This window comes from Hemitrygon akajei, chromosome 5, assembly GCF_048418815.1.
Source record: "Hemitrygon akajei chromosome 5, sHemAka1.3, whole genome shotgun sequence".
Taxonomy (NCBI): domain Eukaryota; kingdom Metazoa; phylum Chordata; class Chondrichthyes; order Myliobatiformes; family Dasyatidae; genus Hemitrygon; species Hemitrygon akajei.
In genome coordinates this window covers 173,991,548-174,018,807 of record NC_133128.1, presented here as the reverse complement: position 1 = coordinate 174,018,807, position 27,260 = coordinate 173,991,548, and the positions used below count along the sequence as shown (strand labels likewise).

Here is a 27,260-nt window from a genome sequence, read left to right as displayed (position 1 = left end):
GTGAACTCAAGAATGTTAACTGTTTCACACCCTCAAGAATTGGGAGATAAAGGTGAAGGAAAAACTCTACTGATGTCTTGATGATGAGGTCTAGTAAAAGACACAGATCTTCTCTCCTGATCTACATAGAGGGTATTTGGAATAACATCTGCTAAAATCAGTTTTGTACTGGCAGTATCTGTATATGGGCACAACACCATCTGTCCTTGTGTCAAATGTTTTTAAAAATTATTGTATTCTGTTGATCTGAGAGTCTCATCAGAAACTCTCCCTTGCATGCTCATAATAATTTGATAAAGACTTGCTATGTCTGTGCCTCTGAACCAAGAGCAGTGAATCATCCGCACAATATACACCTTTAAAAAGTTTGATCCTTAAGTGCTGGAGTATTCAAATGGACTAAACACCTTTCATGAGGGTGGAACTACTTTTTCCAGACAAGTAGAGCAATCCAATTTTCATTGTTTCCAACTGACTTCCTCTCAAGGTAGATTCTAAATAGATCAGACATGCTACACGGCCCTATTGGCAGCAATCGGTTTCAGTACAAGAGCCTCAGTGATAAAAACTGAAAGTGACACTTAAGTCCTATACATTTACAAAATAATTTGAAGTAAGCCAAACACTTGCATTATTCTAGTCCACGTGTCAGTTCTCTTCTCTGTGGAGTAGAAATTAATGGTGTTATATACATAATAGGATGCCAATGCATAATGCAAAATGCAATTTCTAAAATTCATGCAGAGATAACATTGATTCATATTAGACTCCCAACCACAAACTTTTCCATTTGGTGAGGTAGTTTCAAAGTCTGCAGCTTCTTGTGAAGTCCAGAACATTGTTATTCACTAAGAAAAATCATGACACCAAAACCAAAATCTGCAGAACACCACTGTTTATTTTCCTCTGTTAAATTCACCACAACTGATTCTGAAGCAGAAATATCAGAAATGGCATAATGAGTTACTTAACAATACTAAAAAAGTGTTAATAAACACATTTTCACACTCATATGATGGGTTTCTAATACTTCATAGCAATATAATCCCAACCTGGAAATGCCAAGCAGCTACTCATGTAATAAGCTCATTAAGACTCAACAGCCATGCAAGTGACAGTAAACCCCAGAAAATGATTAAACTGAACAAGAGTGGTTGTTTTAAGATGTATTCAGCAAGACAACCTCTTTTACTTCAACTCTAATATCAATACCAAGACACAAGAACTACCCATATTTAATGAGAGGTGCAGAGCAGTTTGTCAGGTGGTGTCAAATCATTTACCGCTTGCTTTGAAACAAAAGCAGCATGCAACAGAAGGACATAATCAATCTCATAAGCCAAATGGTCACCATGGCTCTGCAATAGAACAACATCTGAACAATTAGCAGAAACTAAATTCCAATGTGTCAGTATTTCAGTGGAATAAAGGAAATTACAATGGCATGAGAGGGGAACTGGCCAAGGTTGACTGTAAAGGCCACTAGCAGGAAAGACAGGAGAGGCAATGGCTGGAGGTTCTGTGAAAAAATGAAGGAAGTGCAAAACAGATATATTCCAAATAAGAAGAAATTTTTGAGTGGAAGAAGAACACTACCGTGACTGACAAGTGAAGTCAGAACCAAAGTAAAAGCAAACGAGGGGACATACAAGGAAGCCAGAGCTAGTGGGAAGATAGAGGATTGGGAAGCTTTTAAAAACTTACAGAAAGAAACTAAGAAGGTCATTAGGAAGGAAAAGATGAATTATGAAAGGAAGCTGGTGACTAATATCAAAGAAGATAGTAAAAGCTTCTTTCAGTGTATAAAGGGTAAAAAAAAGTTGAGGGTAGATATAGGACCAATAGAAAATGATGCTGGAGATAGTGTAATGAGAGACGCAGAGATGGCAGAGGAACTGAATGCGTATTTTGCATCAGCCTTCACAGTGGAAGACATCCGCAGTATAATGGACATTTAAGAGTGTCGGAAGTGAAGTATATGCAGTGAAAATTACGACTAAGAAGGTGTTTGGGAAGCTTAATGGTCTGAGGGTGGATAAATCTTCTAGACCTGATGGAAAATGCACCCATGAGTTCTGAAGGAAGTAGCTGGAGAGATTGCAGAGGCATTAACAATGATCGTTCAAGAATCGATAGATTTTGGCATTGAACCAGATGACTGGAGAATTGCTAATGTTACTCCGCTATTTTAGAAGAGTGGGAGGCAGCAGAAAAGAAACTATACACCTGTTAGCCTGACGTCAGTGGTTGGGAAGTTGCTGGAATCGATAGTTAGGGATGAGATTACAGAATACATGCAGGCACATGACAAGATAGGACAAAGCCAGCATGGTTTCCTGAAAGGAAAAGCTTGCCTGACTAACGTACCGCAATTTTTTGAGGAAATTACAAGCAGGGTAGACAAAGGAGATGTGGTGTACTTGGATTTTCAGAAGGCCTTTGACAAGATGCTGCACATGAGGCTGCTTAGCAAGATAAGAACTCATGGAATTACAGGGGAGTTACTAGCATGCGTGGAACTTGGCTGGTCGGCAGAAAACAGGGAGTGGGAATAAAAGGATCCTATTCTGGCTGGCTGCCGGTTACCAGTGGAGTTCCACAGGAGTCTGTGTTGGGACCGCTGTTTTTTACAATGTATCTCAATGTCTTGGACTATGGGATTAATGGATTTGTGGCTAAATTTGCCGATGATACAAAGAGAGGTGAAGGAGCGGGTAGTGTTGAGGAAACAAAGAGCCTGCAGAGAGACTTATGGATAGTTTAGGGGAATGGGCAAAGAAGTGGCAAATGAAATACAATGTTGGAAAGTGTATGGTCATGCACTTTGGTGGAAGAAATAAACGTATAGACTATTACTTAGATGGGGGGAGAATTCAAAATGCAGAGATGCAAATGGACTTGGGAGTCTTTGTGCAGGATACCCTAAAAGTTAACCTCCAGGTTGAGTTGGTGGTGAAGAAGGCAATTGCAATGTTGCCATTCATTTCTAGAGGTATAGAATATAAGAGCAGGGATATGATGTTGAGGCTCTATAAGGCATTTGTGAGACCACACTTGGAGTACTGTGTGCAGTTTTGGACTCCTTAGTTTAGAAAGGATATACTGACATTGGAGAACGTTCAAAGAAGATTCATGAGAATGATTCCAAGGAATGAAAGGGTTCCTGTTTGAGGAACATCTAGCTGCTCTTGGGCTGTATTCCCTGGAGTTCAGGAGAATGAGGAGGGATCTCAGAGAAACATTCCAAATGTTAAAAGGCCTGAACAGATTAGATATGGCAAAGTTATTTCTCATGGTAGGAGAGTCTAGGACAAGAAAGCACGACTTCAGGATTGAAGGACATCCATTTAGAACAGAGATTCAGAGAAATTACATTAGTCAGAGGGTGGTAAATCTGTGGAATTTGTTACCACGAGTGGCTGTGGAGGCCAATTCATTGGGTGCATTTAAGCAGAGATAGATAGGTTCTTGATTAGTCAGGGCAACAAAGGGTACGGGGAGAAGGTAGGGGAGTGGGGATGACTGGAAGAATTGGATCAGCCCATGATTGAAAGGCAGAGCAGACTCGATGAGCCAAATGGCCTATCTCAGCTCCTAGATCTTATGGTCTTATAGGTAACAGGAAGAGCACCCTCTTTGAAAACCCTTTCCTCAATGACTGCAGAGCACAGGATACTAATACTAAAGAGAAAGTTAAAACATTCTGAGAAGTCAACACCAGTGTTTTTGGTAGAATCTTAGATGGTGACAAGAAGGGATACAGAACCAAAACAGATAGACTGGTCAAGTGGTGTCACCACAACAACCTTGCACTCAGTGTCAGAAAGACCAAGGAACTGATGGTGGACTTTAGGAGGGGAAGTCGGAGGAACACACATCCATCTCACTAAGGAGTCAGTGGAGGAAAGCATGAACAATTTCAAGATTCTAGATGTTAACAACTCAGAGGATTGATCCTAAGCCCACCATACTCATGCAATCATGACAAAGGCATGCCAGGGGCTATACCTCATTAGGAGCTTGAAGATATTTGGTATATCAACAAAAGACTCGAGCAAATTTCTGCAGATGTACAGTGAAGAACATTCCAACTGGTTACATCACTGTCTGGTTTGGAGACGCCAATGCATAGGATCATAAGAGTCCTCAGAGAGTTATGGGTCCAGCCAACCCCATCACAGGCACAAGCCTCTCCACTATTGAGGACATCTTCAAAAGATGGTGCTTCAAGAAGGTAGCATCCATCATTAAGGACATACACCATCTGGGACATCCCCTCTTTAGTACCATAAGGGAGGTGGTACAGGAGCTTGAAGACCCATAAATCACGTTTTAGGAACAGCTTCTTCTCCTCTGCCATCAATTTTCTGAACAGCCCATGAACATCACTTTGCTATTCCTCTTTTGCACTATTGTTTTATATTATAACTTAAAGTAATTTATGTCCACACCATACTGCTGCCACAAAACAACAGATTTCACAACTGATGTCAGTGACAATTAACCTGATTCAGAATCTGAAACATGTTCAGCCAATACATATCCAAAGAAATGTTGCATTTCAGATTCCAGCTTGGATCCTTGCTATCAGCGATGTCACTCCCCAGCCAATTTAATCTGCAGCAATTGATAAACAAACAGCTGAAGGCTATGGATACAACAAAAGCTATAAGGCCAGACAACATCTCAGCTCCAGAACAAGACGCAACTCTAATCACACTGCTTCTTTGCAATTACAATACTGGCATCTATGCGATAAGATAGAAAACTGGCCCAATACATCCCACTACAAAAGGCAAGCCAAATTTTCCTGATTTCCACATTATCAGTCTACTTTCAGTCAGCAGCAAACTGATGAAAGCCATCATCAACAATGCTTTCAAATGGCCCTGAATTACCAATGATCTACTCACCGTTACCCAAATTGGATTCTGTCAAATTTGAACCAGAGTTGAATTCTACAGGCAAGTTGAGAATAACTGTCCTTGACACTAAAGCAGCATTTGACCAGGTGGGATATCAAGACATCTTGGTAAAAGTGAAGTCAATTAGCATCAAAAGGTAAATATTCCAAGAGCCAGAATCATAGCTCACACAAAGAATTGGTTATTGATGTCAGAGGCCAATCGTCCCTACCCCAGGATATCGCAGTCTAAATTGCTCAGTAGTGTCCTATATTCTGGGAAAGACCAGAAACTCAATGCACTACAAGAGCACGCTAGATTCAGGAACTACTTCCACAATAGCATTATGGGAGTATCTTCACCAAAATGACTGCAGCAGTTTAAGAAGCTAGTTCACTGTTAGCCTCTCAAGGCTCATTAGGAATGCCAGCCTTACTGGTAACAAAATGAATATCAAAAAAATAATTTTCTTTAAAATTTATGCTGTTTTATTACAATATTTTAATACAATATTAACATATTGCATTACAAAATTAGTTTGTATTGTTTTGCTCTTATTCTATAGCATATTATAGTTGCTAAGATATCTGAAAATGGACCAGGGTACCTAAATATTATTTGGCAATATTGAAGTAAACATTTTAGAAAAGTAATATCGCTTCAAACTATTATCATTGTAAACCTTTAAGAATAGAAAGAAATTTCTTATGAAGGAATATTGCAATTCAAGATTGGCACAAACCTGCAACATAATTTTTACTATAAAGGCACCACTGAAAATAAACTTCAAATGAGAAAAATGGTTTCAAATGAATGACAAGATAGCAGTGTTTATTTTGAAATGAAGGTCAAAGAGCAATAATGAAATTGCCACAGTACAGGCAATATATGATAGCCATTACTAAAGCAAAATACCATTGCTTCAGGCTAGAGAAAAATGTATTTTGACTATGCCAATAATACATGCAATGTAACAAAATATTCACTGATAGATACAAAATAATGTCACAGAAGCAAGCTCATTTCAAAATTAGTCATTTGTACTTACCAATTGTCACTGAAGCTACAAATGTCGTGCAAAATTAAAAAGAATTAATTTATTTCCCTATCCCCTCATTCCTGCCCTCTACCCCCAAGGGTTTAATTTTAATTCCAACTGTCTAGTGGTAACTGGGCACATCAGCTGTTAAACACAAACATGTTTCTTATCTATTCAGATCAATTCCTGACTTTGGTAAATATGCAGAGTTTGAGAGGTAGGTTAGAGAGAGCTTTTTAAATTAGTACAAATTAAACACAATATTGAAATATCTAAAGCAATCTTAATGAAAAATTATTGTGGCTAATGTTTTTTTTAAATGGCAAAATATTACCTTTCCGTCTAAAATACTTTTTTTGGGAGGTTATGCACTTGTTTTGTATTACTGTATTGATGTAAATTATATTAACTACCATTTACTTCATGAGCCAATAAATTAATTTATTCTTAACCTTCTAGATGATCTGTGATTCACAGAAATTAAAATCTTATGAGCTTCCTTACGTGCACACCAATCCAAGTCACCCCACAATTCTAAGAACTCAATGGAATCACTGAAATTTCCTTCTGTATTTAAAGGATAGCACCATACATCTATTGCTCCTAATGCTCATCCTTTATGCAAAAGATCTCCTAAACCAATATCTATCAGGATACCTCACACTTACCAACCCATGTATAACCCCCTCATACTTTTCACAAATTCACACACAAAACTGTGCAAGTTCATGTGATCCATTATGTATTAACTCTACACTCAATGTCACTCTCAAAATCAATCCTGACAATGGATACAAATATTTAAACAGGCTCTGATTAGTGGCCAGTAGTTTTTTTTAAAAATTCATTTCTGGGACCTGGGTATTGTTGGCAAGACCAGTATTCATTGAACATCCCTAATTATCCTCTACAAGAACTATGGTAAATAACAGTGGCTCCATCAATTACTGGAACATCACTTTCCATTCCATTTTGAAGCAATCACGTCAAGGCTTACTGCAGCAAAGAAACCAGAGATGAAGTGGGACCAAACTGCACAAGCCATATAAAGTTTGTCTACAGAGTTAACAGATCTTGGAGATGATGCAGTTAACATCGGTTTGGACTTCATACTACAGCAACTTGACTCCCTGGTACACATCAGGATTCCCTTTGTTGATATCAGTCAGCCTTCAATACCATCGTCCCTGAGCTTCTACAAGAGAAACTTTCCAAACTGAATCCATCAGGCCCCATTTGCAGGTGGATCACAAACTTCCTCTCTGACAGCAGGCAGTATGTGAGACTAGGCAAGGACGTCTCCGCATCTCACTCAGTCAGTGCTGGTGCACCAGTGGTGTGTTCTCTCCACTCATCTTATTTTCTCTATACACCAATGACTACTTTAAACTGACAAAGTTGGTGGATGACACCACTTAGATGGTTTTTTTTCCACTGAGTTGCAGAAGAAGTGAAGACATTGGAATGCAAATGATATTTTTTTTGCTATACTTAATGTGAAGATCAAGTAGGATTCTTCACTTGAATCATGCTGGCAGATCAACTTACTGGATAGCCAGATCTGGTTTAGGATTGGAATCCACAATCACTACAGTGAACATTCCCAACCCACCTTGAAAACTTTGAAAGGAGGTAAGGCGCCATCTCCAATCAGTCACTGCTGAGATCTCACTATGATAAACCAGTCTCCAGAACTAGACTGGCAGAGCTCAAGGACAACTGGACAAAAACAGCTAAGTTTTATGTCAATTAGTTGCCTGTAGCAGTTAGGACATTGATTAAGAAATTCTGCTTTGGACACATTATTTGTTCTCAAGTACAAAATACTTTCGTTTGCTCAAGTTGATCCCAAATTAATTTGCAAATCACCAAATGTGGCACCTCCCATGAAGTAGTGCAATTCACTAACATGCTGAATCAACACAAAATTATTTCTGTAAAAAACATGACTTCATTGTAAGAATACTATTGTCACTTTATCGCTTTAACATACCAGATATTTAGTCATGCTCAAAAATACTAACTTTAGCATCGGGTTACACACTGAGTAGGCAGACTTTTAAAGTTGAAAAATATTTTTGAAAATACTATAGTGATTTTTGTTAGTTTCTCAGTAAATTAGAAAAGAATTAAATACTCATAAAATGCTGCATATATTAACTTTTAACATTTAGTATGGGGAAAAAAACTAAAATTTTAAAAACTCTGCAACAGTCAACAAACCAACAATTAGGAATTTCCCATGGTTAATATTTCGATTTTGATCTGTGGCCACATTACAGAAACAAAATGGCATCCAATCTTTTGCCAACTGAATTTTTACTACAGTAGATTCTGGTTAATCAGGGTTCATCAGGACCAGCATATTTTGCCTCAATTAAGCAGCTTTCCTAATTAGCCAAAGTTTCATGGAAATAATTTAAAAGAAATAAAAAAAGACAAACTACCCTTTAATTGAGTAGCACATTTTGTGTTTAAATGAAATATGGAACTAATTAGAACACTATCAATGGCACTACAGTATTATAAAACTGTGTATTAGAAGAATTCAACTGGTGTATGGGGTGTCACGGGAAGGGTAGCACCTCTGGTGAAGGCGCTTGTCATTTCATGGAGGGGAAAATCACTCATCTTTGGTCCCCACGAAACACATAGCTCCAAGTAGCTATTTGTATGCAATAGCTGCCACACCCCATTATAGCAGTTCAAGAGGCCATGCTAAATCAGGTGAAGGTAGTCAGTGGGCATCATAACTGGTGAAATAGGGACATGCCAGTCCTAGCATGTGAAGTCAGCAGACTGGGTGGATGAGATGGACAGCGAGATCCAATGGCCAAGAAGGTGGTTCTGCAATGCTTAGTGGACAGCGAAGAGCTTAAGACGCAGAAGTCATGATTACCCGCTGCAACCAAGAAAGACCACTCATACCACTAGACCCAGGCTTCCGAGATCAAGAGAGGAACTGTCCCAGTGCAATAGCTTTTCCAGTATAAAATCTCTCCCACACAGGTTTCACTGTCATCGTCGAATATGATGGACAATTTACATGCTGACGTCATTTTTTGATTAACTGTAAATGAACAAAATTAGTAGACACCTAGTGCAAATGATGTACAGTCTTCATACAGTGCTTTTGATTATTGCATCCTCCAAATCCTCCGTTTTTATTTTAGTATTCAAGATGATGGACGATATCTTCAAATACTTCATTGTTCCTAACTTGAAGTAGTGAAATCATTGTATTTTCACTCTTTTGCCTTTTCCGGCATCTCCAAGTCTGAATGCTTGAAATCGCCGTGAGCAAAACTATCTAAAATGCCTTACTGGTTATTTCTAATCACCTATCCTTGACAAAAATCATTGCTTTTTGAACACAAACACATGTGACTGACGCTATTTAAAAACTGTGTAATGTCTAATGGCTACACAGGTTCACATGACTGACACTAGTTAGAAACTATTCGGCAACAGTCTCCTGTCACAAAAAAGCAGCATAGTGTCTCAAAAAAATGAAAGGAATCCTGGTTATTTTCTTAATTAGTTTTTGTTCTTTAAGAGTTGCCCCGAATAAGCAGCTGCCCCAATTAACTGACAGACCTTTTAACCAGAATCTACTGTATTTGTTCAGTCTAGAATGTAAAGGAAGCAGAGGAGGACTATGTTAATTCTTTATTATATCCATTTAAAAATCTATCACCAATGTTTTTTAAATAAACGTATCAGAAATATTTTTGTCTACATTAATTATCAATTCTAACCAAGCCACAAAATCTAATTTTCATTTTATAATACTTCTTAAACAAGTATGAAACAATGTCAGTGTAAATAAATAGAATTTCAATTTGCCTCACAGAACTTCAATTCACTCAATGAAGAAAATATTTCTACCTTGTATCTGTAAAATTCACTAAATCTATCTACAGCATTCTTTTTGTGGACATATCTACCTTGCCACCGTTTTAGACTGAATAAAATTGAATTAAAGAAATCAAATCTGAACATTAATACAATGAAGATATATATCCTAAATACACCTATGTTTAAGACTGTCACATTCTGGATTTAGCTATTTTTCATGTAATCTTTCAGCAATGTTTAATAAAAACCAAAAGCTAGCTAGGTAAACACAAGAATTATTGCTATATGATACAAGTCTATAACTGCGATTTTTCCCCCTTACTAAACAGTATGTGCCATAGTGGCTCCCCGGAGGTAGAACAAAACTTGTACTTTAATGTCTTCTGCCCCAGCCTTTCACCTCATTTCCCAAAAGGCAATTGGAAACTCAATTATTTTTCTAACTAGGCTTTTAACAACAGTTGTGAAATCACTTTGCTTGGGGAAGAAAACAAAGTATCTTTCTTACTTGCAAATAGTTTTTTTCTACTTGTCAAAGAACAAAATATTATTAGAAATTTGTCCCAATTAGAAATTTTTAAGAAGTTTTGAAATTCACAATTGATATTATTCGACAAAAAAGAAAAAATATTGATGAATACAACAAAATAAATTTAATAATTCCTGAATTTGATCACCCCAATATATGCAACTGCCAAGTCCCTATTTTCTGTAATTACTTCACTAAATTAGCCATCTAAGTTGCTTTTTTTGTTTGACCTGAAACTACCAACACCACTTTCCAAAAAATGTAAGGAATTATACATATTACTGCTATAAACCCATTGAAACACCATAGCATCGATGGTGTGATAAATTATATTACTACACATTGCACAAATTTCTTTCATTTATTGGATAATAAAATCAGATTTTGTTGATAGGTGATTAAGTAGCATTTTTGGACCTATCTTTTTTGATTACTTAATGTTGCTTAAAGTTATTAATATTTGCATGTCATAAATGATGATCATCTATTGAACTGCAAATCATTTTTCCCTGTTCAGTTATATCCTGGAAAATGATCGACAAATTTCTTCAAGTTCTGACTCATATTCCTTCCAGAGAGGCTGACCTTCTGATTGAACATAGAACAGTACAGCACATTACAGCTCCTTCGACCCACAATGTTGTGCTGACCTTTTAACCTATTCTGAGATCACTCTAACCCTTCCCTCACTCATAGCCCTCCATTTTTCTTTCATCCATATTTTCATAAATATCTCTAAGGTATCTGCCTCTATCACCACCTTTGGCAGAATGTTCCATGCACTCACCACTCTATGTAAAAAAAACATACCTCTGACATCCCCCCCAAAATTTCCTCAAATTATCTTAAAATTATGCCCCCTCATATTAGTCACTTCATCATGCTAAAAAGTTTCTGGCTATCTACTCTATCTATGCCTCTTATCATTTTTTACACTTCTATCAAGTTGCATCTCATCCTCCTCAACTCTAAAGAGAAAAGCCCTAACTCACTTGATGGATTCCCGCAAGATATTCTCTCCAATCCAGGCAGCATTCTAGTAAATCTCCTCTGCACTCACTCTAAAGCTTGTACACCTTATTATGAGTCAACCAGAACTGAACACAATACTCCAAATGTGATCTAACTAGAGTTTTATACAGCTTAACATTACTTCATGGCTCTTGAACTCAATCCCCAAACTAATGAAGACCACCACACCATATGCCTTGTTAACAACCCTATCAACTTGGAGCCCACGATCCCTCTGTTCCCCCACACCGCCAAGAATCTCACCATTAACCCTATACTGTGTCTTCAAATTGCATCACTTCACTTTACAGAATTGAACTCCATCTGCCACTTCCCAGCGTAGCTCTGCATCCTATCAATGTCCTGGTGTAACCTACGAAAAACTATCCACAACACTACCAACCTTCGTGTCATCTGTAAACTTACTAACACACCCTTCCACTTCCTCATTCAAGTCATTTCTAAAAATCACAATGAGCAGGGGTCTCAGATAAGATCTCTGTGGAACAACATTGGCCACAGACCTCCAGACATAATACATTCAATCAACTACCACTCTCTGCCTTCTGTGGACAAGCCAATTCTGAATCCATGCAGCAAAGTTTCCCTGGATCCCATGCCTCCTGATTTTCTGAATGAGCTTACCAATGGGAAGCATGTGAAACACCATACTAAAATCCATATATACCTTATCCTTTGTTTCAATTTGTTTTGTCATTTCCTCAAAAATTCAATCAGACTCGTGAAGCACGGTCTGCCCTTCATGCTAATACTCCCAAATCAAACCATGCTTCTTCGAATGCTCGTAAGTCCTGTCTTTAAAAATCCTTCCCAATAGTTTTCCCACCACTGATGTAAGGCTCACTGGTCTATAGCTCTCAGAATTATCCCTAATACCTTTCTTGAATAAAGGAATAACATTTTCAACCAATTCATGCCTGTTGTTCTTCCTGTTAGTTTCTAAATTCCAAACTCTTATCATTATATCAGCAAAAATACAAATACAAACATCTGAATTTTGTTTGACTAGTGATTTTTTTCTCTGCTGCTGCACACAGCTACATAACCTATTTGTCATACTTTTGCAAAATATCAGTAAATTATAACATAATGCTGAACAGCTAAACATACACTAAAAATGTCTGGAACTTCTTATTCAAATAACAAGTCTCTTTGGTATTTTGTCCAGCTTTTGGTCTTTAAAAGCCCAACATTTTAGGTAGAATTACAGAAAACAACAGCCTCTAAGAAGTCTTTGTAATGGTCAGACCATCAGTCAAGTATTTTTTTGCCAGACAGAACTTTACTCTCTTTTTCTATCGGGATTGCAGTTCAAAAAAACATTTTGAATATATGTCGTATTAATGTATTGTACATTGCTAATTGCAACCTTGACAAGCCTCTTTCTTATTATACTCACAAAAGATTCAGTCTGCAAAGCTAGAACGCACACATTGCCTCAATCTATTTAATCTTCTGCAGTTTTTTTTTTGCAAGCCACTACATTCAGTTTCTTTGCAGTCACCTTTTTGGTTTATCTCACTTTAAACTAATCAAAAATAATATTAGTGCTGTAAATCCATCACAATTTATTTTACTCCATGCAGTTAGCCAGTATGACAGCATTTATTGCACCAGTCTGTCAAAGCAACTAAACCTAGTGCTTATCTACACTGTAAGTTTTCTACCAAATGGATACTTTCTCTAACTTTCTCTAAGGTGCTTCTCTACAAAATGAATACTTTCATTTGTTTTCACATAATCTTCCATTTGCTCTGTCTTTAACTATTCTCTTGGCCTCTTCATATAACCCTGCAACCTTTTTAATTGCTTACCAGCACACACCTCTGTGGCATCAGACTCCATCTGTCCAAAGTGATATCCTACCCAATCTTGATCATTAAAATGGCTCGTCCACAACGAGCACCATCAACACCCCATATAGCTAACACATTAAAATCATTTTATCATGCCGCCTGAAACCTTGAAATATATAACTGTAGTCAATTCCATTCATAATTCCTCAAAATGAAAAAGATCCATGCTTGCAAGCACCAAGACTTGAATGACATTCAGAGATAACTGATAAATGGCAAATAACATTTTTCACACATCAATCACAGCAATCTCCACTCATAATCTCCTAATGACATTCATTATCAAAACATATATGTCACAATCAACATGTTGAGGCTCACTCTTTTGTGAAGCACATGGAGAAGCTACGTTAACAAACATAAATAAGCAGCCTGCAGTTTCAGAATTCTGTGGTAACTTCTCAGCTCCCCTAAAATCTTGTTATCTTTTAAAAAGTAAGATAAGACAGCATACCTCACCTTCCCCCAGACTGGGTAACAACAGCTACAACATAGAGTACTGTGCAAAAGTACTATATATAGTGCCTAAGACTTTTGCACAGTAATGTATTTGTCAACGCAGAGAGTGAGTTTCTACATCTGGTAGTAGGGATGTTGGGAATGGCAAGAGTGGAGTGCTGCAGGAGAGGTGTAGGACATGTGGCAGGGAAGGAGTGCCAGGGTTGGAGGGGTGGGTGGCAAAGGAGCTGACACACCCAGCTCTGAGACACCAGGCAAGGTCACTTGGTTCTAAATAATTGGTTTATTGATCATTACAGAACGTCTTTCTGGTGCTTCCTGGTCCCTCCCTTATTTCCTAACCATGATTCCCCTCTCTCTGCCCCTTTCCCCCTCTCATCCACAATAGAGACTCATATCAGAATCAGGTTCCTCATCACTCACATATGTCATGAGATTTTTTTTTTTGCAGCAGTACAATACATAAAATTACTACAATTTGGTGCAAAAGTCTTCGACACCCTAACTACGTATATTTACAAGACTTTTTTTTTTACAGTACTGTACATAATTCACAAAGAACAAAATAATCTACTTGGCAAACACCGAACTTCAAGCTCTCACTCCACCACCAATGCACAGTGGTTTCAGCATGATCTAAGAATGCACTGCATATAATTTCCTAAGCAACACACACAAAATGCTGGAGGAACTCAGCATGCCAGGCAGCATCTATGGAAAAGAGTACAGTCGACGTTTCAGGTCAAGACCCTTTAGCAGGACTACTTTCTCAAAGGCAATTTGGTTAATTACCTTTCAGTACTTCACTGTTAATGTTGTACAGACTGAGTGCTTTTTCAAATTATGCTTCCCGAAACATAACTCTTATGAAATCCTGTCCTTCTAAGATTAGAATTTCATACATCTGCTTTTGGAAGATATTATAAGTTGTAAAGGAAAACAATTCAATATTTGCTGACAAATAGCTAAACAAAAATAGAAATCAGAAACTAGTCATCACTCAATATTGCATTGCCCTGTTTCTCTTTGAATTAACTTATCAGAGCCTTTCCATGTTCTTACCGATACACATTTCTCTCACCTTCTGCTTTCCAGACATATGCGCTTCTGTATTCATAGTTCAGATTTTCCAGTTAAGCAATCATTTGTTATAGGAACAATCCCAAATACAAACAAGCTAACAATTTTTGATGTAATTTTTGATCTACAGGTTCCATATTACTTTCCATTATTACCACATTCCAAATGTAGTTTCTCAATTTTTCTCATTATTCCTGCAAGTCTACAATTTCCAAAAGAAATTTCTTCCTGATTTGCTACATACACTATCAGAATTTATGTCTTTTTTTTCCCCTCCTGCTCTCTTTAGACAATACATTTCACCACTACTTCTGAACATCTAACTCTTTTGTGTTGCTTTCTCTGTAACTTCCCTATCATATTAAGGTAAAGGAACCATTAAGAGGCAGTGATTATAATATGATAGAATTCACCTTGCAGTTTGAGAGGGAAAAGCAAAAGTCAATTATCAGTATTACAAGTGGAACAAAGGGAATACAGAGGTATGGGAGAGGAGCTGGCCAAAGTTCATTGAAAGAAGACACTAGCAGGGGTGACGGCACACAGCAATGGCTCGAGCTTTGGGGAAAATTCAGAAGGTGCAGGATAGATGCATCCTAAAGAAGAAGTATACAAAGGGAGGATGAGGCAACTGTGGCTGACAAGGAAATAAATAGGATTAGGAACCTTTTAAAAACCAACAGAAGGCAACTGAAAAAAAAGCAATAAAGAGAGAAAAGCTGAAATAGGAAGGTAAATTATCCAATAATATAAAAGATTCTCTCAAGTTTTTTCAGATATATTAAGAGTAAATGACAGGTAAAAATGGATATTATATTACTGGAAAGATAGTAATGGGGAGGGGACAAACTTGATAAGGACAATAGATTCTCATTAATTTGAGGCATTGGTTAATCGGGACAACCACTTATTTGGGACAGCTCTTAAAGAACAAAACCCAATAGAAAAAATAGCCGGGATTCCCTTCATTCATTTGGGACACTATGCTGCTTAACTGGGACAAGAGACTGTCGCTGAGCTGTTTCTAAATAGCATCAGTCATATGCCTTGTGTGACGCTACAAAATACTTACAGCAAACAGTTTTTAAATAGCATTGGTTGAGTGTGTTTCTGTTCAAAAAGCAGTGATTTTTGTCACTGATGGTTGGTGAGAAATCAGCAGTAAGACAATTCAGAACAGTTTTGCTCACTGTGGTTTCACGTGTTCAGCCTTGGAGAAACTCCAGAAATGGCCAGCAGTGAAAATGAAGCAATTTCACTACTTCAACAAGTTAGGAACTATGAAGAATTTTAAAGTATCAACAGTCACCTTGAACGTTACAATTAGAATAAAGATTTGGCAGATGTAAACGCTGAAAACACTGTATTAAGTCAGTTCATTATCTGCACTAATTTTGATCATTTACAGTCAATCAAAAGAACACGGCAGCATATTATTGATAAATAATAAGAAATAATAGTGTTACAGTACTGTGGTAGTATTTGTAGTGTTCTAATTTGTTCTGCAGTTTCTTTAATACATAATTTGTTACTCAGTTAAACGGTAGTTTGTCTTTTTCATGTACTTTCTAACTACTTCCATGAAACTTCGGTTAGTTGGAGCAGCTGTTCAACTGGACCAAAATGTATTGGTCTCAAGGTGTCCCAATTAACCAGAATCCACTGTATTTTGTGTCAGTCTTCAATGTAGAGGAAACCAGTAGTATGCTAGAAATTCCAGAGTGTCGGGAGGCAGAAGTGAGTGTAGCTCCTGTAACTAAAGAGAAGATGCTTGCAAAGCTGAAAGGTCTAAAGGTAGATAAATCACCTGGACAAGATGGACTACATCTCAGTGTTCTGAAACAGGTAACTAAAGAGATTGTGATGATAACAGTAGTGATCACTTGATTGTTGAAATTACTCTTTAAGAAAGGAGGGAAGCAAAAGAAAGGAAATTATTGGCCAGTTAGCCTATAATTTAGTGGTTGTGAAGATGTTGGAGTACATTATTAATGATGAAGTTTCATTGTACTTGGAGGTACATGGTAAAATAGGCCAAAGTCAGCATGGTTTCCTTAAGGGGAAATGATGCCTGACAAATTTGTTGGAATTCTTTGAAGAAATAACAGGCAGGATAGACAAAGGAGAGTTAGTGGATGTTTCTTACTTGAATTTTCAAAAGGCCTTTGACAAGGCTGCTAGATGAGATAAAAGCCCATGGTGTGGCGACCCACTTTCTGTGCAGGCGAACCGGCTCACAAATAGCCAGCGCACGGGGAGAGACTTTTGGTAATGCACCTCTGACGTCATTTCTGCCCGGAGAGGGCAGGAGATAGGGATTAAGTGCCAGCGCTGCGAAGTTTGAATAAACTAGTCTCGAAACAACTTACCGACTGCATGTCATTGTCTCTAGCTCTGTATGTAGTACATCGCTACAATGGTATTAAGGGAAAGATCTTAGCATGGATAGAAGATTGGTTGGCTGGCAAGATGCAAAGAGTGAGAATAAAGGGGGCCCTTTCTGGTTGACTGCTCGTAACTAGTGGTATTCCACAAGGATCGATGTTGGGACCACTTCTTTTCACGTTATACATCAATGATTTGGATGACAGAATTGATGGCTTTGTGGCCAAGTTTGCAAATGATACTAAGATAGAGAAAGAGGCAGATTCTGTTTAGGAAGCAGTGAGTCTGCAGAAGGACTTAGAAAGATTAGGCAAATGGGCAAAGCAGCAGCAAATGGATATAGTGTAGAGAAGTACATGATCATGAACTTCGGTTGGAAGAAATAAAGGCATAGAATACTTTCTAAATGGAGAGAAAATTCAGAAAACGGAGGTGGATTAAGACTTGGGGAGTCCTTGTGCCTGATTGGGTTAACTTGCAAATCGAGTCAGTGGTATGGAGGCATTCATTTCAAGAGGACTAGAATATAAATGAACTGCACCCGTGGATTCTGAAAGAAGTAGCTTTAGAGATTGTGGTAGCATTAGAAATGATCTTTCAAAAATCATTGGACTCTGGCATAGTGCCAGAGAACTGGAAAATTGCAAATGTCCTTCAACTCTTTAAGAAAGGAGAAAAGCAGCAGAAAGGAAATTATAGACCAGTTAGCCTGACCTCAGTGGTTGGGAAGATGTTAAAAGTCAATTGTTAAGGATTAAGTGATAAGAGTACGTGGTGATACAGGACAAGATGGTACAAAGTCAGTATGGTTTCCTTCAGGGAAACTCCTGCCTGACGAACCTGTTGGAAAACTTTGAGGAGATAACAAGTAGGATAGATAAAGGGGATGCAGTGGATGTCGTATATTTGAACTTTCAGAAGGCCTCTGACAAGGTGCCACACATGAGGCTGCTTACCAAGTTAAGAGCCATGGTATTACAGGGAAGTTCCTAATACGTTTAGAGTATTGGCTGATTGGTAGCAGGCAGCGAGGGGGAATAAAAAGATCCTTTTCTGGTTGGCTGCCAATGACTAGTATTGTTTGCAGGGGTCGGTGGTGGGACCACTTCTTTTTATACTGTATATAAATGATTGAGATGATGGAATAGATGGCTTTGTTGCCAAGTTTGCAGATGAATTGAAGATTAGTAGAGGGTCAGGTAGTGTTGAGGAAACAGATAAGATGCAGAAGGACTTAGACAGATTAGGAGAATTGGCAAGCAAACGCAGTACAATTTTGGAAAATGCATGGTCATGCACTTTGATAGTAGAAATAAATGTTCAGACTACTTTCTAAATGGGGAGAAAATCCAAAAATCTGAAATACAAAGGGACTTGGAAGTCCTTGCGCAGAACACCCTAAAGGTTTACTTGCAGGTTTGAGTCGCTGGTGAGGAAGGCGAATGCCATGTTAGCATTCGTTTCAAGAGGTCTCGAATACAAGAGCAAGGATGTAATGCTGAAGCTTTATAAAGGCACTGGTGAGGCCTGACCTTGAGTATTATAAACAGTTTTGGGCTCCTCATCCAAGAGAAGATGTGCTGTCATTGGAGACGAGGTTGATTGTGGGAATGAATGGGTTATCATACGAGGAACATTTGATGGTTCTGGATCTGTACTCACTAGAATTCAGAATTATTAGTGGGAATCTCATTGAAACCTTTCGAATGTTGAAAGGCCTAGACAAAATAAATGTGGAAAGGATGTCTTCCATGGTGGGAGAGTCTAGGTCAATAGGGCACAGCCTCAGGTTAGAGGGGCGCCTTTTCAAAACAGAGATGCGGAGAAATTTCTTTAGCAAAGGGTGGTGAATTTGTGGAATTTGTTGCCATGTGTAGCAGTGGAAACCAGGTTGTTGGGTGTATTTAAGGCAGAGATTGATAGGTTCTTGATTGGATATGGCATCAAAGGTTACGGGGAGAAGGTCGGGAACTGAGGTTGAGGGGGAGAAAAAAAAGAGGATCAGCCATGATTGAATGGTGGAGAATGGAGCAGACTCGATGGGTCAGATGGTCTAATTCTGCTCCTATATCTTATGATCTTATAAAAGCAAGGATGTAAGGCTGAGGCTATATAAGGCACTGGTCAGACTGCACTTGGAATACTGTGAGCAAATTTGGGCTCCTTATCTAAGAAAAGATGTACTGGTTTCGGAGAAAGTCCAGAGGAGGTTCACAAGAATGATTCCGTGAATGAAAGGGTTAACATATGAGGATCTTAGGACCTGTACTCACTGGAATTTAGATGAGGGCATTTCATTGAAACCTATGGCCGAGACAGAGTGGATGTGGTGAGGATGTATTCTTTTGTTGGAGGGGGGGTTAGAACTAGAGGGCACACTTTCAGAATAGAAGGGCATCCCTTGAAAACAGAGATGAGGAAGAATTTCTTTAGATGGAGGGCAGTGAATCTGTGAAAATTCATGCCACAGATGGCTGTGGAGGCCAAGTCATTGAGTATATTTAAAGTGGAGCTTAACAGATTCTCAATTATTAAGGGCGTCAAAAGTCACAGGGAGAAGGCAAGAAAATGGGGTTGAGAGGGATGCTGGAAAGATGTAGCAGATTTGATAAGCTGATAGACCTGATTCTACTCCTATGCCTTATGATTTTATATACTTTTTCTTCATCATGTTCCATTGTGCCCTTGCCTTTGTAAAAACCCCACGTTTTTGGGGTGTCACAATCGGGCTTAAGGTTATCCAATGAGAAATATATCCAAAATGTAATTCTTCATAGTGCTAAGATTTTTCAGCCTAATTGTGAAATCCAGCAACATTATATGCTGCAGTGAATGTCTATTCCACAACTGTACCCTCCATTACAATGAAAATATCAATGCAATAAAGCAATTCAACCAATTGATCTCAAAATACAAAGGAATGCCATATTCATTTGTACAACAATAATGATACAGGATAACCGAAGTTACAAATCTCACTTTACTAAACAGAATTACCAAGATCCATTGCTGTTTCCATGAAGCTTTTCTGCCTTGAAGCAAATTCAGCAAGTAATTTCTGTTGTCTCTCGCGGGCCTTCTGGCGTCTGAAAAATAAATCAACGGATTAAAATAAAACTGTCGTTGAGAAAAGTGTACAAAAGATATTTTTTTCAAATTCCCATCACCATCAGCAATATTCCAACACCAAACAAATCCACTTCATTCTGCATCATGAAGCTTTCCTTTATTGTGCAAGCACACCCTGCTCAAGGCACTTTCTCATGCAATCGCAGGAGATGCAAAACCTGTTCTTTTACTTCTTCTGTACACAGTACTAATGTACTCTCCTCCACACTGGAGAAGTCAAACAATTCAGTGGATTGCCTGCTCCTTGTTATCCTAATTCTCCATCCATTCTCAATCTAACCGACATGACTGTAACCCCTGAACAGGAGTGAGATAGATCAGCTGGTTGAGTGGTGTCGCAGCAACAACCTTGCACTTACTGTCAGTAAGACCAAGGGATTGATTGTGTACTTCAAGAAGAGGATGTTGAGGGAGCATACACCAGTCCTCATCAAGTGTAAAGGGAGAACAGTTTGAAGTTCCTGGATGCCAATGTCTCTGAAGATCTTTCCTGGGCCCAACATATTGACTTAATTACAGAGAAGGCACGACAGCATATTTCATTCAGAGTTTGAGGAGACTTTGTATGTCACCAAAGACTCTTGCAAATTTTGACAGATGGACCACGGAGAGCATTCTAACTGGTACAGTACACAGGATAGGGAAAAGCTGCAGGATGTTGCAAACTCAGCCAATTCCACCATGGGCACTAGCATACCCAGCATCCAGGACATCTTCAAAAGGCAATGCCTCAAATAGATGGTGTCCATCATTAAGGACCCCCATTACCCAGGACATGCCTTCCTCTTATTGCTACCATCAAACAGGTAATACAGAAGCCTGAAGACACACACTCAACAGTTTAGGAACAGCTTCTTCCCAACTGCCATCAGATTTCTGAATGGCCAATGAACCTATTTTTTCTTTTTTTGCTCTCTTTTTGCAAAACTTTTGAAATTTAATTTCTGTACAGGGGCATGCAAAAGTTTGGGCACCGCTGGTCAAAATATCTGTTAGTGTAAATAGCTAAGCAAGTAAAAGATGACCTGATTTCCAAAGGGCATAAAGTTAAAGATGACATATTTTTTAATATTTTAAGCAAGATTACTTTTTTATTTCCATCTTTTACAGTTTCAAAATAACAAAAAAAAAGGGCCCGAAGCAAAAGTTTGGGCACCCTGCATGGTCAGTACTTAGTAACATCCCCTTGCATGCACTGCTCTTTTGAGGTCTATCCACAGATTTTCCATGATGTTTAGGTCAGGGGACTGTGAGGGCCATGGCAAAACCTTCAGCTTGCATCTCTTGAGGTAGTCCATTGTGGATTTTGAGGTGTGTTTAGGATCATTATCCTTTTGTAGAAGCCATTCTCTTTTCATCTTCAGCTTTTTTTTTTTTTACAGACGGTGTGATGTTTGCTTCCAGAATTTGCTGGTATTTAATTGATTTCATTCTTCCCTCTACCAGTGAAATGTTCCCCGTGCCACTGGCTGCAACACAAGCACAAATCATGATCAATCCACCCCCATGCTTAACAGTTGGAGAGGTGTTCTTTTCATGAAATTCTGCACCCTCTTTTCTCCAAACATACCTTTGCTCATTGTGGCCAAAAAGTTCTATTTAAATTTCATCAGTCCACAGGACTTGTTTCCAAAATGCATCAGTCTTGTTTAGATGTTCCTTTGCAAACTTCTGACACTGAATTTTGTGGTTAGGATGCAGGAAAGGTTTTCTTCTGATGACTCTTCCATGAAGGTCATATTTCTGCAAGTGTCGCTGCACAGTAGAACAGTGCACCACCACTCCAGAGTCTGCTAAATCTTCATGAAGGTCTTTTGCAGTCAAGCAGGGGTTTTGATTTGTCTTTCTAGGAATCCTACGAACAGTTCTCTCAGAAAGTTTTCTTGGACTTCCAGACCTCAACTTGACCTCCAGTGTTCCTGTTAACTGCCATTTCTTAATTATATTACGAACTGAGGAAACGGCTAACTGAAAACACTTTGCTATCTTCTTATAGCCTTCTCCTGCTTTGTAGGCATCATTTATTTTCATTTTCAGAGTGCTAGGCAGCTGCTTAGAGGAGCTCATGGCTGCTGATTGTTGGGACAAGGGTTGAGGAGTCAGGGTATTTATAAAGCTTTGAAACTTAAATCACCTGGCCTTTCCTGACGATGACTGTGAACAAGCCATAGCCCTAACAAGATAATTAAGGTCTGAGACTTTGGTAAAAGTTATCTGAGAGCTCAAATCTCTTGGGGTGCCCAAACATTTGCATGGTGTTCCTTTCCTTATTTTCACTCTAAAGTTGCACAAAACAAAAATAATAGACTAATCTTGTTAAATTGTTGAAAAGAATGTTTCATCTTTAACTTTATGTCTTTTAGAGATCAGTTCATCTTCTACTCACTTAACTATTCACAGTAACAGAAATTTTGACCAGGGTTGCCCAAACTTTTGCATGCCACTATATATTTTTCTTAATACAATTTATAGATTTTTATTATTATGCATTGCAATGTACTGCTACAAATTTCATGACAAATGCCAGTGATATTAAACCCGATTCTTGATTCAGATAATGAGGTCCAATGTAAGCATGAAAAACAGTATGACATCTTCTATTCTGGGGGCCCTGCAGTCTTTCAAGACTCAATACTAATTCAGGTAACTTGCTTTCTTTGCCTGTCAGAAATGGCCAGTCAATCTGTGACACTTGCTTGTGGTGTTAATTTTCTCTCCATTGACACAGGAATATCCTATAGGTTACTCCTTTGTTTGTATTCCCATTTCCCAACCACTCTCATTCCTTTGTTTCATGTACCCCTCTCTAGATGCCCTGATAATCCATCCAAAAGGTAACCCCATTTACATCTTATCCCATCAACAATCCTGGCCTCACCCAAGGGACATTTCCTCTGACTTATTTACTCTTTCTTCACACAACCCTCCTCTCCTTCCCAGTTCTGAGTCAAGATTATTCAACTGAAAGATTAATTATGTTCTCTTTGGACAGAAGATACCTGACCTGCTGAATATTTCTATCATTTATTAATAAAAATCAATCATAAAATGAAAACTCAAATTTTTTATTCCACACCTCATTATTTCAAGAGGTCACTAGGTGGTTGAAAAAAAAAGGAAGAGCAGCTTTCCCTTAGTCGGGACATTTCAGAAGTTTCAAAGCTATTTAATAACTTCTAGCATGTGTTTGCTGTAAAAATGTAGATAAAGTTGCCATGCATTTGCACACAACAAGACCTCACAAACAAAATAAATGATCAGGTTACTTTGAAAGTGGTGCTGCTTGAAGTTTGGCAAGGACAAAATAAAAAACAACCATACTTCCTTCAATTACCACCAATGCATATTTTCAACTCCGTGTGATAGTACAAATACAGTTTTATGCTCCTACAACTTAGAATTGATACTTTTACCAAAAATGCCCATAAGAGGCTGAGGATGATACTTCACAATTACAGCGGTCTTCAATTTAGTACACCCACATAGCTACCGAACAGGATCTTCCAAGATTCCATGTCAGGTGATAGATATATGGGTATCAGACAAAGATAAGGGGCATCATGTCTAAAATTAACATGTTCAGATACAGCAAAGTGATGAACTACTACCCAGGGTATTTTTCTTTCCTTGTCATCTCTAAATAGAAAGGGTGGAATATTGGAATTTTAAAGAATGAGAACTGTTCTCCAGATTCAGGATGCCCTTTTGCAAATAGGTCAACAATCCTTTTCAATATTTACCAATTAGCATTATTAATTTATTTAAAATAAAAGCCATTTAAGGGGCATTTAGAAAGGCACATGAACATCCATGGAATAGTGGGATACAGATCATGTGCAGACACATGGAAATAGTTTAGATTGGATTCATGGTTGGTGCAGACAGCATGGACCAAAGGGCCTGTTTTTGGGTTGTACTGTTCTACATTCTTAAGCTTCATTTCCCACATATCAATTAACCAGGGTGTAGATCAGAAAAGCTTGCTTAAATACAAATGGTACATTCTAATTTTGAGACATACTGATATTCAACATTTTTATTATTTTCTTAGTAGACTCTTTTTATACATTAAATCCACGGGTATATGCAGTTAATGATAAGTCTCAAATTTATTATATCAAAAGGGTGATAACTGGGAAAATCTTCTGCTCATTAGCTACCACTTTAAATAATGGGTCAATATTTTATTATAGAAATGTTTTTCAGTTTGTAGAACTATCTGTAATTCACTCTTCAGCAACATCTTCCAAACCAGGAATTTCTACCACCTTCAAAGGACAATAACAACAGCCACCCAAACACAACTACATTCCCCTCCAAGTCACCTGTCATTTTTTCATCACTGGATCTAAATACAAGAGTCCCTAATCAACTGCTGTTTGGAAAGGAAACATGTTCATCATTGACTAAAGCAGTAAAAATGATAGTTCATTACTTCATTCTCAAAAGCAATTAGGAATAGGCAATAAATGACAACAATGCCCATCTACCATAAATTTAAAAAAGGAAATGTCATTGGTTTATTACTCTGACCTACCATCTAACATCTGCATTCTATCATATTTTAGTATTATGGATGCATTTTCATATTCCAAACCAAAACCCTTAGTCTATAAAATAGAAATATTCATTTCATCCATAACAGACATGACCTTCTAGTCATAAAAGATGACTCTCTAATCAATTGACACTTGAAGAAATAAATGATCAGTCTCTGTTTTTGAGAGGTTCCTGCAACCTGGTAAAAATGATGTTAAACCAAGGTCTCAACCTTCTTAAGAGTAAAAAAAAAGATGGCAACCTATTTTTGAGAAAAGTAAAAATCTTACTCATAAATTCTACTGCAGTTTTGAAGTTGTTCAGCCTAATTTAATAATGCTACTTATTAACCATTGAGACGAACTTCTGGCAAATAATGAAAATGTACTTTTTTTGATCAATTTCAGTTCCCAATCATTCAGTTAGACAATAGTTCAAAAGCACACCACATACTGATAAATAAGCTTAAATAAGAAGTGCTAAACTTCTTCATGAAATTTCAAACTAAATTATTAATTCATGCACCCTAAGTAACATTTTCATACAAAAAGATAACCAAGATTGCATATACTAAGATGACCAAATTTATTATCACACGAACTTCCTTTTGTTCTCTCAATACAGCCTCCCACACCTCCTAAAGAGAAGTCATTCCTCTCATCCCCCACACAAACAGAATTTAATAAGACCATATTAACCCAAATATTCAATCCCAACCAGATTATCCCCTTTTCCTCCTCCTCCTCCCCAAATTTTATTTCTTTTTCCTTTATTCAATAACACATTTTTTTCTCTTCAACACATGCTTTCACTCAACAGATACACAATCTCATTTGTAAACCCTTCAGACCCAGAATCAGGTTTAATAACACCAACATATGTCGAGAAATTTGTTAACTCTGTGGCAGGAGTACAATGCAATACATGATAAATATATGAAAAACCTGAAATACAGTGTATATATATATACTCATAGTACATCAAATAGTTGAATTAAGATAAGTAGTGCAAAACAGAAAATAACAAAAAAGTAGCTAGGTAGTGCTCATGGGTTCAATGTTCATTTATAAATCAGAGGGGAAGAAACTGTGTTCCTGAATCAATGGGTGTGTACCTTCAGGCTTCTGTACCTCCTTCCTGACAGTCACAGAGAGGGCAAACCCTGGGTGATGGGGGAACTTATAAATGCTCTGCTCCTTGAAGACGCCTTGAATACTACAGAGACTAGAAACTATGATGGAGCTGACTAATTTTACAACTCTCTGCAGCTTATTTAATCTTGTGCAGTAGCACCGCCCCCACCACTCCCCACCAAAACGGTGATACAGCCAGTCATATTGCTCTCCATGGTACATCTGCAGAAATTTATGAGTGCTTTAGGTGACATACGAGATCTCAAACTCCTGATGAAATATAACCACTGTCTCGCCTTCTTTATAGCTGCATCGATATGCTGGGACCAGGTTAGCTCCTCAGAGATATTGACGCCCAGGAACTTGAGATTTCTCACTCTCTCCACTTCCGTTCCCTATATGCAGATTGGCTTATGTTCCCTCATCTTACCCTTCCTGAAGTCTACAATCAGCTCTTTGGTTTTATCGACGTTAAGTGCAAGGTTGTTGTTGCAACACCCCTCAACTAGCTGGTACACCCTCTCATCTCCATCTGAGATTCTGCCAACAATGGTTGTACAGATGGCATTTGAGCTATGCTCTGCCATACAGTCATGGGTACAGAGAGAGTAGGGCAGTGGGTTAAGCACACATCCCCGAGGTGCACCAGTGTTGATTGTCAGCGAAGTGGAGATGTTATTACCAATCTGCACAGATTGTGGTCTTTCGGTTAGGAAGTCGAGGATCCAGTTGCAGAGAGAGGTACTGCACCTTTTCGATTTAGACAGTAGGAATGATGGTGTTATACTTTGAGCTGTAGTCAATGAATAGCACCCTGACATAGGTATTTGTATCATGCATGTAATCCAAAGTTGCATGGAGCGCCATTGAGTTCGCATCCAATATAGACCTACTGTGGCAATAAGCAAATTGTAGTGGCAGGAGTAGATTGTAGCCATGACAAACCTTTCAAAGCATTTCATCACTACAGGTGTAAGTAATACTGGCTGATAGTTGTTAAGGCAGCTCACATTGTTCTTGAGCACTGGTATAATTGTTGCCAGTATATAAATGCTTCAATATATAGATTTTATACATTTTAAGGAAAGTGGCACATGGAAATTCAATTATAGTAGAACGTTGTTCTGTGAGACATTAATTGCATGACTTATAGCACACACATCACAGGCAAGGAAGTGGGCACCAAAACAAAAACTAGCCATCAAGAAAATCATTCTTTATTATACCCCAGGTACAACCAGCTAGGTTTGATCACTAACAAGCCAAATGCAGGGGAGGAAACAATAGGATGGAGGGCAGATTATATATTAACAGATA

At 38.1% G+C, this 27,260-nt stretch overlaps 1 protein-coding gene across 2 annotated transcripts in view; it reads right to left on the bottom strand.

The window, feature by feature from the left end:
- ubr3 (ubiquitin protein ligase E3 component n-recognin 3) overlaps window positions 1–27,260 on the bottom strand; it is a 239,545-nt gene that overhangs the window by 94,632 nt on the left and 117,653 nt on the right. For both annotated transcript variants that reach the window (XM_073047259.1, XM_073047260.1), the window contains one exon: window positions 20,140–20,228. In XM_073047259.1, the coding sequence (XP_072903360.1) occupies window positions 20,140–20,228 (89 nt within the window). The remainder of the gene's footprint in view (window positions 1–20,139; window positions 20,229–27,260) is intronic.